The 13,310-nt window shown below is 47.2% G+C and overlaps 1 protein-coding gene across 1 annotated transcript in view; it reads right to left on the bottom strand.

The window, feature by feature from the left end:
• Positions 1-13,310, bottom strand: part of SH3PXD2B (SH3 and PX domains 2B) — a gene marked incomplete at its 5' end in the record, with an annotated part of 75,138 nt that overhangs the window by 22,580 nt on the left and 39,248 nt on the right. The window contains 2 exons of the mRNA XM_080942049.1: positions 4,293-4,318; positions 4,862-4,953. Of these exons, the coding sequence (XP_080798175.1) occupies positions 4,293-4,318; positions 4,862-4,953 (118 nt within the window). The remainder of the gene's footprint in view (positions 1-4,292; positions 4,319-4,861; positions 4,954-13,310) is intronic.

Raw genomic sequence — 13,310 nt, forward strand, 5'->3', positions numbered from 1 at the left:
GCAAAGCTCTGCCCAATCTGCCTGGTAACCAGCCAGAACACATTCCCCTGCCCCACCCCAGGGGGCAGAAGATGGTTTATCTCCTGTTCTCATTACGCTACTTACAAGACTGCTGACTTGCGGCAGGCTACATTGAACATTTGGGAAAACACCTTTCAACTTGGGAACAGCAATGAGATCTGGTGGGCCTAAAAGGAGGTACGAGCAACTGCTTGGTGTCCTTAATGAAAGAGGCTCGCCCTATCTCACCTGTTCATGGGAATGGGAATGGCTGGTGCTCCAGCAGCCATCTTGGGTCAGAAGGTAACGCTGAGAAAACTGGCCCCGTACTGCAAAGCCGTACAGCGGGCCTCTGCGCCACTCAAAGCTATCTTTTGTGTCTGAACTAAGAAGAAATACCGTTGAATCATTTCAGCTATAATCCTTTAGATGTTTCTGCCGTAAGCAATCAAACCTATCTCAGATTTGTACACCGTATGTAGCCATGTCGAGCCAGCAGCCTAGTGCTTCCCGTTTCTTAGAGCTCGAGGCACAGTCTTCACGAGCCTTTGGCATCCCTGGTTCCTTTCCTCAAGGGCACCTGTGGTGGCCCCTCTGACAGCCTGGCATGGCCTCACTGGACTTCTGTTTCTTTCCATTTTGCTTTGTACTTAAAACACTGTTAAAAAAAAATCAATTTGAGCTATGTATAAATGTGTGGGTTTGCGCATACATGGGCAGGGCTCCTGAGGAAGTCAGAGAGAGCTGCCCAGAGCTGAAGTTTTGCGCAGCTGTGGGCAGCCTGGCACAGGCGCTGGAACTGAACTTGGCCCTGCTGCAGGAGCAGCAGCTCTTAACTGCTGAGCCATCCTTCTGGTCCCTCTATGTTACTTAAACATTCCATGTGTTTTCTTGTCTCCCCTTGTGTATTTTTCTGTTCTGGCTTAGATGCCTATGTTCTAAAAAGAATCCATGGACTTGTCTCTGGTTTGCAGGCTTCTAAAAATATGTATGTATGTATGTATGTATGTATGCATTGTTATGTGTATGAGTACATATTTTGTCTGTACGTGTGTGCACCAAGTGCCTGCCTGAAGGTCAGAAGAGGGCATCTGGTCCCTGGAACTGGGCTACAGACAGTTCTGAGCCACCACGTGGGTCCTGGGTCTACAAGAGCATCAGGTGCTCTTAATTGCTGAGCCATCTCTCTAGTTCCATCTACTCTGAAGTGTTTTTAAAGTGTTTGTGGATAAGAAGAAAAGGAGAAAGAGGAGGAGGAGGAGGAGGAGAGAGAGAGAGAGAGATACTATGTTATTCTTAGTGACAGACTTTGTGTGATCTATAATGTGTAAATTATCTATACATTATTTGGCCCGTTAGAAAAAAATGTTTCTCTATTCATGGTCTAGACCATGAATGGAACCTAATGGAGCACAATAAATACCCAAATTGAATATTTTAAAGCTTCGGTTTAAATGACTTTCTGTCTTGTATACACCCTGGGGACCTAGCACTGCTAAGCACACAGTAGGAGCTTAGTACACACTGAGTGACAGAAGCAGAAGCCGTGAAACAGGAAGCCACCAGCAGAGGGCTGGGTGCCGGCCTCTGGTTACTGGAGTGGAGCTGGAAGTCAGCTGAGCACAGGGATCAGGGCTCTGGTTTTGGGCTTCAGGTTTCAGCCCCTTGCCGAGACGCACTTTAGAGGCAAGAGCAGGGAACTGCTTCCAAGTGCTGCTTTCAGGTCCTCGGAATACCCAACTTCTCAACACTGATGACAACATGTATGGTTTGAGGTGATTAGACAGGAGGCTTAATTGAGGCTTCCGGGGGGGGGGGGGGGGGCTGGAGAGATGGTTCAGTGGTTAAGATCCTGAGTTCAATTCCCAGCAACCATATGGTGGCTACAACCATCTGTAATGGGGTCCAATGTCTTCTTCTGGTGTGTTTGAAGAGAACAACAGTGTGCTCACATACATAAAATAGATTAAAAAAAAAAAAAAATGAGGCTTCAGACCATTCAGATGCCATGTAGCGACCCCTATTGGTGAAGTGCGATATTGCAACTAAGCCCCATTATGCGTGGTACCAGGACAAATAGGTTCTAGATATTGCCACAGATGCAATCAAGAGATTCCCAGCCTTTAATCTCAACACTGGAGAGGCAGAGGCAGGCAGATTTCTGAGTTCAAGGCCAGCCTGCTCTACAGAGAGATGTGGTGAGATTGTTTCCCCCTGTGGGATGAGCAGAATTTGGGGCCACATAAGCCAAGTCTGCAGAGACAGCTGACTGTGATTGGGCAGTGCTGGGGACAGACGAACCTTCTCCCACCCAGGGTTTGGAGTAAAAAATGCAGGAGTAAGCTCTGTTTTAAATTAAAATCTCTTTAAAATTTGGTCAAGAAAACCAGCTCTAAAATCAAAGCAGTGTCCATCAGACATATAAATAAGGAGCCTATGAGGGTTCTGAGTCTGAATAAAGAAGGGTGTGGTGTTCCAGCCAGTGGGACTATAAATAAACCTGGCCCCATCACGGCAGGTGAGTGATGTCAACCGTGGTCACCACAAATTAAAGCCTCTGCTCTTTTCCAGACAGGTCGTTCCAGCCGGACACTCTTATTTTCACCAACCAGAGCCGTCTCTTCCCTCTCCCCCTCTTCTCCCCAGCTCTTTCCAGGGGAGTCTCTGCATAAGCAAAGCCAGAAACTCCATGACCAGCCCAGAGCGGCAGCTGCTCACTAATCTTCGCTAAGAAAAGAAATGTGTCATTATCCTGGCTGAAGACCATTTGCAGCTTTAGCAAGATGCCATGGTGTGGCCAGTGACCACTAAACCCCAAAGGAGAGCCAGATGTAGTCAGAGAGAAGACTGGGGCAGAGGAGAGAGGAATGAGGTATGATTTCTGTCCTCACATTCCGCCATGGTCAGACTAGAGACTCTAAGACTGACCCAGGCCTGTCCCCAGGAGGGGAGGGAGATGACAGGACTGAAGTGTGGACCTGTTCTTGGTGCCATCAGGGGCATCTACAGGCTTGAGCCAAAGGAGGGATAATCAAACAGCATCAATCAGACATCACTATCAAAGGGTTTTACATTTACTATTGTAGACCCTCTGACAATCTTATAAAACATATCTCATGCATGTGTGTGAGTGTGGGGTGTGTGTGTGTGTGTGAGTGTGGGGTGTGTGTGTGTGTGTACATGTAGTGTGTAGTGTATGTGTGTGGTATATGTGTGCATGTATGTGTATGGTGTGTGTGGTATGTATGTGTATGTGTGTATGGTGTATGTATGTACATGTGTGTGGTGTGTGTATGTGTGTATGTGTATGTATATGTGCACATGAGAGAGCGTGCACTTAAATGGAAGCCAGGACCTTATGCTTGTTAGGTGGGTGCTCTACCACTGAGCAACACCCCAGGCCTGGATTTCACACATGAGGAAATTAAGGCACCACCATCATACCAAATAAACACACACACACACACACACACACACACACACACACATCTCTGCCTGTGCCCCTTTTTCCCCATGCATGAAGCCCTCCTGGGTTCAAAGAGATTAGAGGCCAGGGCCTCAGAAGCTCTGAAACCCACACTGGCTGTGGGGCCAGAAGGAGCATGGGTAGTGAGAGGTGCTGGACCAGTGACCACAGTCTTTAGAACACATGTCTCCTTTCCCTGCTAGAAGAGCATCATCATCCCAAGAATAGAAAGGCTGGTGGAAGCAAGCTTCCTGTATGAAAGGATCCCAGCAGGGCTTGTGTGACAGGCTCCAAGCTCTGCCCAGGGCAGTAGCCAGGCTCAGATCTGCAGCTGAGTCCGCCTCCCGGCCGGGTGTCTTCTCGGTCTGGCACTCCCTCTTTGGAAAGTTCACCCTCAGTCCCCACGACTCAGGCCCTATCATACCCCTCCTCCATCCTCTCACCTTTACAGTGCCGGAGAAAGCTCTGAGTGTCCACATTGCTTCGTGCCAAGTGGCATGGAGACCCAGAAGCCTCTGCAGCGTGGTTAGGAAGGTGCCTGTCTTCCCACACCACAAAGGTACCCTCGTCTCATCCACTTCGTAGGAGTTTTGGCAAAGGATGAGATAGGCCCTATCAATCAATCGCCGGCTCATCCATTCATTCTGCTGCTCATCTCCATATGCAACTACTCATCCATCCCTCTGTCTCTCTGTCTATCCATCCACCCATCCAACCGCCATCCATTGGCCAATCTATCCATCCACTGCATGGCTGTGTCCCTGGGGTGAAACCCGACCCTGGGCACATGGCAGGAATGAGGGAAGGAAATGGAGTCTACACTTACCCGATTTCTTCTTCCCGATATGCTCCCTGTGTAGGAGATGGGTGAGAAAGAGCTGATCAGTCCTTGCTATGCATTTACTGAGATCCCATTAGGACGATGGCAGTCTCCCCCCCACAGCATCCTCAGGGAGTGGATGAATCCAAGCCCACTCCAGGAACCCCGACTTCTTCTAAGAAAGACTCCCTCCTTCAGTTCTGCCTTTATCTGATAAGTGTTCTGGACCCTTAGTTCAAGATTTGTATGCATTTGGGGAGTGGAGACCATAGGGAAGATTCCCAGTCTACCATACTCTCTGATGAGCATGGTGGTACAGAACAACTTCAGATTAGGGATGCTTAGTCAGATTGGGGATGCTTAGTCAGGTCCTAGCACCTGTTAAATGAGACCGCCCTCACCCACTTACAGTGGCTATGAAGCCACAGGCAGTGAGGCCTTGCAGAGCAGAGGCAGTGAACTCTGGCTTAGTCTGCAGTCTGCTGACTCCGGGTCCCTGTGGGTCTGGAAGGATGGATGGCAGGAGAGGACGAGGGAGCGAGGTGTCACCTGGGGAAGTCCACAGACTGACTTACTCTTTGGGGGGATTCAGGTCCTCGGGTCTTGTCTCGAAAAACTGCAGCACCTCATCACACTGAGAGATGTAGGGGGGCAGCTGGATCAGGGCCTAAAGCAGAGACAGGGGTGAGTCCAAGGAAGAAGAGGGTGTTAAGAACGCTGTGGCCAGCGGTTCTCAAACTCAGGCAACAGAACTGCACAGGGGGAGTCCTGACACAGATTTTTGGCAGGCCTATGGTGAGGCCTGAGACCAGGGATTTCTAACAAGCTTCCTGGTGATGTGGATGCCCTTGACTTGAACACACACACACACACACACACACACACACATACACACACGTGCACTCTCCCAGATGAATGGAGAGAATATATTCTGCTGACATTCGTGCAAACATTATATGTTCATATATACACAATCCAGCCCATACTATACATGCTAGTTTGGAAAGCAATGCTTTCATTAACTGTGAATTCCATTCATTTAATCTTTTGGTACCATATTCTGCCGTTGACCGTCTCTACCACACTACTGGAGAACATCTGGAGTGTGTCCAACAAGAGTCTAAATTTCCCAAGCTGAGGCTGTATAGCCCAACAATTTGGATACAGGGTGGATGGGAGTCTCCAGGGTGAGAGAGGGTTAGCATGCTAGCCTCCCATGAGCCAGTTCCTAACCACTTGGAAAAGTAGCTCAGCTGCGTCTCGACCAAGCCCTGCTGTATCTACTGGCTGGCTGCACAGGCCAGGTTAGGCTAAAGGAGGGCACGGGCATTTGTTCTTTCTGCGATCTACCAACAAATAAATATCCATGCAAGTATGTAACAGGCATCTTCTTTGCCTTGCTCCATACTGGAGGAGAACAAGGCGTATCCTGCTCATCACAGAGGGGGCACACACTGAACGGATAGTGTGGTTTTCAACAAATCCTTAGTTAAACCTTCCCCCTCTCAGCGCTGGATGTGGGAAGATGGAGGTGCGAAAGGCTACCCTGTGACTGATAGAAGCTGTTCAGGTCCATGTTAGTCGCAGACATAGAGAAGGAGGTGCAAGCAAGTATGTGAGGGGATTTAGACAACCCACTGCCTCCTCCACAAAAGCCTCCACAGCCCAATGAGACTCTGCTTCCTAGGCTGTGCCCCCTGGTGCCTCTCTTGCACTTCTGGCCTGGTGCAGCCTGGGTGGTAAGATGGGCCACGTGTTTTCTGTCTAACATCTCTGGAAACCAAGCCTGTGCCCACTCCTGCGTCGAGATGCACGCAGAACTCCAGGCTCAGACGCACATCGTAGAGGTGCACAGGGGACTCTCGGATGGAACTGTATATATGCCTCTGAGGGCATTTTGACCCCTACGCCATTTCTCCCTTTCCAGTTAAGGATTCCACATTGTGCTCAAATACGTATTAATACCAAATTGGCCATAAACGATGTTCACATGCATAGGGGCTTGAGCACCTTCCCCCTCTCTACCTCCAAACCCAGAGGTCATTCCATCTTGCAGGACAGAAACTGTCCCTGCTAACATCTGCCCCTCCCCCTACCATTCTTCTCTCTGTCTCTTTGAGTTTCTCCTCTAGGCATGACTGTGTCTGGCTGGTTGGTTTCTTGCTCGCCCTGTCAGGGGGTCATCCTTGCTGAAGCACGTGTCAGAATTTTTTCTTTGGACTGACTGGCATCCCATCATCGATGCGCATTCCCTTCCTCTGTCTGTGGACAGGCAGGCTGCCAGATCTACATTTTTTAGGATGTTGTGGTCCTGGGGATGTTGGGCACCCTAGGTTAGTGTCTTGCCACTGAGTTTCACCTCAGCCCGGATGAGTTTTTGGCCCAAGGTCTAAGTTAACCCCACAAGCTTAAAGTGGAAAGATACAGTGTAGGGTGGGCAATGGTCCTGGAAACCTCTCCACACTCACTGTCCACTCTTTTGTCTGTCAGGGTGAGAGATGCTGACATATGGCACGTTGGTAATGTTTCTGAGATTTTATTCCTTTTCATTTTGTGTATATGAGTGTTTGCCTGCATGTATGTCTGTGTACCATTGGCGTGATGTGCCCATGATAGCCAGAAGGCATTGGATACCCTGTGACTGGAATTACAGACAGCTGTGAGCCACCACGTAGACACTGGGGATCAAACCCAGGTCCTCTGGAAGAGCATCCAGTGCTCTTAACCGCTGAGCCATCTCACCAGCCCCTCACTGATCATTATGAGTTACCACGAAGTATTTCCTACTCTGCAGCTGGCACCAGGACTGACCTCCATTCTCCTGCCCAGAGATCTGTCCTCTGAAGTCCGGTAGCTTCTGCAGCTAAACCACATGAGGGAGTTGCTGACGGGATGTCAGCTGAACTGTACCTTGCGGCGTGACATACAGACACCTTATATCTACCTAGTCCGTGACAGCAACAGGCTCTTCAGCAGAACTCTCAAGATAAACAAATGCTCTCTCTAGTGAGCAAGGTTTTGTTCTGGGGGGACAGTACACTGTATGAATCAAGCCTTTTTGACACCGTTTGAGAGTTGGAATTTGTTCGTAAGAAGTCCTTGCTGGCACCATGCCCTTTCAGAACCATGAGCCAAAGGAAACCTTTCTTCCTTATTAGATATCCAGTCTCAGATGTTCTGTTACAGCAGCAGGAAATGAGCTAGGCCAGGTTGTACTCAGATGTCCTGAAGCTAGAGGTATAGCTCACTGATCAAGCACTTGTTTAGCATCCATGAGACCCTGAGGTTAGTTAATCATACCAGTGGTGCGCACCTTTAATTCCAGTATTTGGGAAGCAGAGGCAGGCAGATCTCTGTGAGTTCGAGGCCAGCCTTATCTACATAGTGAGTTCCAGGACAGCCAGAGCTATATAGTAAGACTCTGTCTAGAAAATAAAACAAAACAAACAAACAACCCCAAACACCAAACAAAATCAAACAAACAACCAAAAACTCCCCGTATCAAGACTCAGACAAAACACAGTTCATTTCAAACAACTTCCAGGTGTCAGCCAAGTCTGGCTTGGATCAATCCACAGACTCTAATCGCCAGCATGGCAGCTCTTAGGGGTGATTCTTTCTTTTTCTCTGCTGGAGAAGTGAGGTGAGATATGTTCTAGAGACAGTCTCATCCTCCGGCCCCTGTGTGAACAGAAGTTAGTGAGACCATGTCTCTTTCACATCCTTCACAATGGTGCCATGGGCTGGGCCTCTCCTTGAGGGTTTTATGGCTGGGCTTAGCTGGTCTTCCCCCAGAACATGCTGCGTCTGTCTCAGGCAGCGTTCACGCCAAGTGCTGCCAGAAAGACAGCTGGTATCTCAGCAACACTACAGCAAGCTGTTTACAAGGCTGTGATAATAGACACTCATCTTGTCCAGGAGTCACCTGTGTCGCATTGTGTCTTTCTATAAACAGAAGTGCTTAGATGCAATGTGGCCAAACAAACACATCTTTGTGGTCAGTACTTTTTGTGTCTTTAATAGTTCCCCCACACCTAGAGACAGGAAGCTTTATTATTATTTTTTTTAAATATACATCACTGCCTCTTACAGTGACAATGTTTAAGTTCCCGGAAATGATCCCATTGTGCTGTGAGGCTGAGGTTAGTCATCTCCCATACCTCCTTCCCATATGAAGATCCTTTATCCAGGAATCCAGCCTTCCTTCATGATCTGCAAGGTTGCGTCTGTCAGTGTCAATCTGTCTGACACACACACACACACACACACACACACACACATACATACAGGTCTATTTTGGGATTCTCCAATAGCTTTTCTATGTGGTAATAATTGGTAAGTTTACTCTAGATTTGGCAGAGCCCTTGCCTTTTACTACACATCTGTCAGCCAGGTTTGGGTACCATCAATCTTTGCCTATTTATATCTGTTGGGAATTACCACTTTCTACTAAAATTAAGCTCAGTATAATGGACACCATTGTCTTAAGTCAGTTCACAATGTCCTTAACAGACGTCTTAGGAATAGCTTACATATCCAGAACTGAAGATCTCCTCCAAGGAGTACAGGTCCTATGATACTGACCCAGGATGTGGGCAACCCAAATAGCCAGTTATTGGCTTTGTTCCGACCCATTGCAAAGCTGGTATAAATAACCTGAGCGGTTTCTTCCTTGTGGTTAATTCACGATCTCTGTGACATCCCACTTCGGAGGCAGCTGCAGGCAGCTGGTGTCTCTTACAGCTCCAAGTTCTAAAATCTCTTTTTCAGAATAAAATGTCTAGAGGTTGAGGACTCCCTGGACATGAACGCAGCAGAGAGAATAGTGTGTGCTGTGGAGAAAACAGGGCAGGATGTGGGCAGAGGAATGTACAGGCAGGAATTGTCCAGCAGGGCGAGGTGACCCTAAGGACCTAAAGGTTTTGCCAGACAGGGCCCAGACAGAGGGATGCTACCTCCGGAACAGCAATTTCAAGCTTTATGGTTTTAAAGGGGGACATGGGAGATATAGAACCTTCCTCTAGGAGTTGGAAGGTAGTAGCAAAGATCATGTCCCTGCTCCCAACCCTTCTGAAGATGATGGGAGGGAAGAGTTTGTCTGCCTGTGCTAATCTGTTTCCTGTTGCTATACCAAAGTAAATAGAGGTTGGACCTTTTATGAGATAGATAAAGGTTTATTTGGCTCACAATTGTGAGGCTGGCTAGAGCTCATGACTGTGTCACAACGTGGTGAAGAAATACGGAAGAGACCAAGAGCACCAGATGTCTCGGGTTTTTTTTTTTTTTTTCGTTTTTGTTTTTTTTTTTGTTTTAATAACAGCGAGCTCTCGAGAAAACCTAGTTCACTTGAGACCAGCATTAAACCCAGGTCCTGCCAGTTCTGGAAACTGAACACTAACCAACACTGAAGGTCAAACATCCAATATAAGAACATCTCGAGAGACAGTCTCGGTGCACACTCAGAACATAGCACTGTGACACACTGCAGGCCCCATCCCTGTACCTCTTGCACTTTTATTTCTATAGAGGTGGTAAATGGTACACAGGGTGTGGGGCCTGGGCTCAACTTGCAAGCCCTCTGAGATGGTTGTTATGAGTAGCCGTGGGGCTTCCTTTCCTCATCTACACAGCAGGAGTACGGAAATCCACCTTACATAGTCACTGGAGGGATGCAAAGAGGCCCCGTCACATCTGACCAGGAGCAAACTACTCCATCAAGAATGCTTTTCAGCCCTTCCCAGATGCCTCCTGACCAAGAGGGGCCATTTTCCCCAACACTGCCCCCTTTTGTATAAAAAAAATTCAGATTACAGTATAATTTACACGCCATAGACTAACTGCAAGTACCCAGTTCAGTATTTAGTAAATTATAGAGCTTTATCTTCATCCCCACAATTCAGTTTTAGAACTTTTCCACCATCCAAACCTCCAATTTGCAGTCCATCTTCCTGCCCATAGTCCCAGGGACCAGGAGACGGCTCATCTGTGCTCGTAAACTCTCTGTCTGCACATTTCACTGGCCGGTCATCTCCTGCATCTGGTTTCTTTCACTTATGGTGTTTCTGTGATTCATCTGGGTCGTATAATTTACCCAAGTTTAACCGCTTGATATCATCAAGTTGTAAGCTGCTCCTTACACTTGGCTATCATGGCTTACTGTTGCTAGGAAGGTGTGCGTAGGAGCCTCTGGGCGGACAGAAGCTTTACCTTACGTATAGGCCCAGCACATAGGTATATGAGCTGACCGTGTGATGATCTTCACGGGGGTGTGTTGAAATAGGTTCTTGTTAGGTACCTAGGCTGTCCTGGAATTTTTTTGATCTTTGTGTCTCAGCCTCCCAGAAACTGTCCCATCATTTGTCAGATCCCCACTAACATCTGGCACAGCTGTCCCATGATTAATACCAATCCTCAGTCCCCCTCTGCATGACCCCAGCGGTCCACACTGCTAAACATTTCTACATGTGTTTCGTTTAGAAATTTATTTTATTTTTGAAAACATTTTTGAATATTTGAATTACAGAGATCCTCCTGCCTCTACCTCCTGATTGTTGGACTTAAAGTGTGCACCACCATACCCTGTTTGCATGTTTATTATAAACTCGGTCTCCTCTTGGGAGAAGGCGCTATTGGAGTTTTCCCCTTGTCTTTTAATTTTGAGTTGTATAGGTTGTTGTTGATATTCTTCTTCTTCTTGTTCGTTTGTTTTTATTTTATTTTATTTGTTCTAAGGCAAAGTTTCACTATGTAGCCCTGGCTGTCCTGGAACTCACTCTGTAGACCAGGCTGGCTTCAAACTCACAGAGATCCACCTGCCTCTGCTTCCTGAGTGCTGGGACTAAAGGCGTGCGCCACCCCCTGGTACTAGTTCTTTATGTATTCTTAGAAAGTCCTTTAAAATGTTATTTACAAATATTTCCTCCCATCTGTGACATCTCTCTGTCTTTTTAGTTTCCTAGTTGTTTGTTTTTTTTTTTTGTTTTTTTGTTTTTTTTTTGTTTTGTTTTAAGCAGGTTTTTAAGTAGGTCTTGACCAAATATTTTTAAGGATTGTTACTTTTGGTATCACAGTAAAAAACTCATAGTTTAAGCTAGGGTCATGAAGGTTTCCTTCACATTTTCTTCTTAAAGTTTTCCAGTTTGGGCTCGTTAATTTAGGGCTGTGGTCCAGTCTGTGTATGTGTGCATATACATGTATGTGTACAGATGTGATCATGTGTGGAGGTCAGACACCGACCCTGGTGCCTTCCTCTGTACACATACATGTGAACAGTGTCTTAGGGAACCTAGATATCAGCCACACAGATAAATTAGACGGTCGCTGAGCCCCTGAGACTCTCTCCTGGCACAGGGATTACAGATGTTGGTTGTCACATCTGGCCTTAGACATGGGTACTGGGGATCCAAACGTGGGTTTTCAGGAAGAAAACATGTTCCCTACAGAGCCATCTCTGCAGCTCCTATGACCCCCTTTGAGTTGATTTTTATACAAAGTGTGAACACAGGGCTCATGCCCTTTGTACTTTTGCATGTGTACAGATACTGTGGTGTATCTGAGGTGAGAGAACATAGTTCAGCTCTCACCCCTTAGGACATACACAGCTGGAGAAGCATCTCCGCAGGAGTAACTGAAGATTAAACAAATTCACCAGGGGTGGTCCTTAATCAACATAAATGGCATCCTTTTAGGGTACGAATACATAAAGACTGTCCCCGAACACTCACAGACTGGCTTAACTCACAGACGGCTTAACCGACAGCCATTGAGAAGGCCTAAGACCCTGCTGCTTGCAGTTTAGCATTCTGAAGCGACAGAAAACCAAGTCCTGCTGTGGAAATCACCAAGTCCGTTTATTAAATAAAAAAAAAAAAAAATCTTCCCCACCGAACTGTTTGGCACCTCAGTGAGTCTCAGCCTGGCATGTGTGTGGAAGCATTTACTCCTGACTCACAACAACACCCCGGAGTCTGGTTACTACAGGGAGTAAGGAGCCTTGTAGGGAGTCCAGGAAATGACAAGTGTCACACACACACACACACACCACTTGTCAGCGCCACTAAGAATCCCATTGGATTTCTATAGGATTAAATCCAGATAGAAGTAATTTTTTTTTTCTGTTCAGAAAAAAATGCTAGTTTTTTTTTTTTTTTCAACTCCTAGTCATTTAGAGTGTAGTTCATTTGTTTGTTTGAGATAGGGTTTCACTGTGTATGTAACCCTGGCTACCTAGAATTTATTGTGTAGATCAAGTTCACATCAAACTCACAGCGAGCTGTATGTCTGCCCCAGGGTGTTGAAAGAAGGCAGTTGCTCTTCAGCCAGCCCTACTCAGAGCTCTCTGGACTTCTGACCACGCTGTTCTTTTGGTTACGTACATTTTTAAGGGTTTACATTGTCTTTGGAGCTGATGTGAGTATAACTTTTTTTCTCTGTCTGTCTCCATGTGTGTCTCTGTCGCTGTGGTATACGCCATGTGCTCATGTGTACGGCTGCAGATAAAAGCCAGCAGTTGGTACTGGGTGCCCTTCTCGACTGCGTTTTGAGACAGGGTCTCTCGCAGAACCCAGAGCTTGCTGGCTAGCTAGACTGGCCAGGCAGTGAGCCGCCAAGACCTTCCCGTGTCTACTCCTAGACTCTAGAGTCACAGGCACTTAGCGCTCAGCATTTCACAAAGATGCTGGACCAAACTCAGATCTTCACGTTCGTGTGGCGGGCTCTTTACCGATTAGGCCATCTCCCCAGCCCGAGTGGAAGTGTGTCCTTAATTTCCCTTCTGGATATAGAGTCAACTGGTGACTGCACGTGGCACCTGCATCCTGTGACCTTACTGTGCTCACGTAACAGAGACAATAACAGAATTGACTGCACGCTTCCTTCCCAACCAATCCCACCCAACAGCACCCAGAGGCAGGCCTCCCTCTGTTGGAACTATAAACACATAGCTGCTCCATCAATAACAGGGACGGAATGCTGATTGGAACATCCATGTCCAGGACAACACCACACAGCCACTGAAGGGGAATT

The sequence above is a fragment of the Micromys minutus genome, assembly GCF_963924665.1.
Source record: "Micromys minutus genome assembly, chromosome: 31".
Classification (NCBI taxonomy): domain Eukaryota; kingdom Metazoa; phylum Chordata; class Mammalia; order Rodentia; family Muridae; genus Micromys; species Micromys minutus.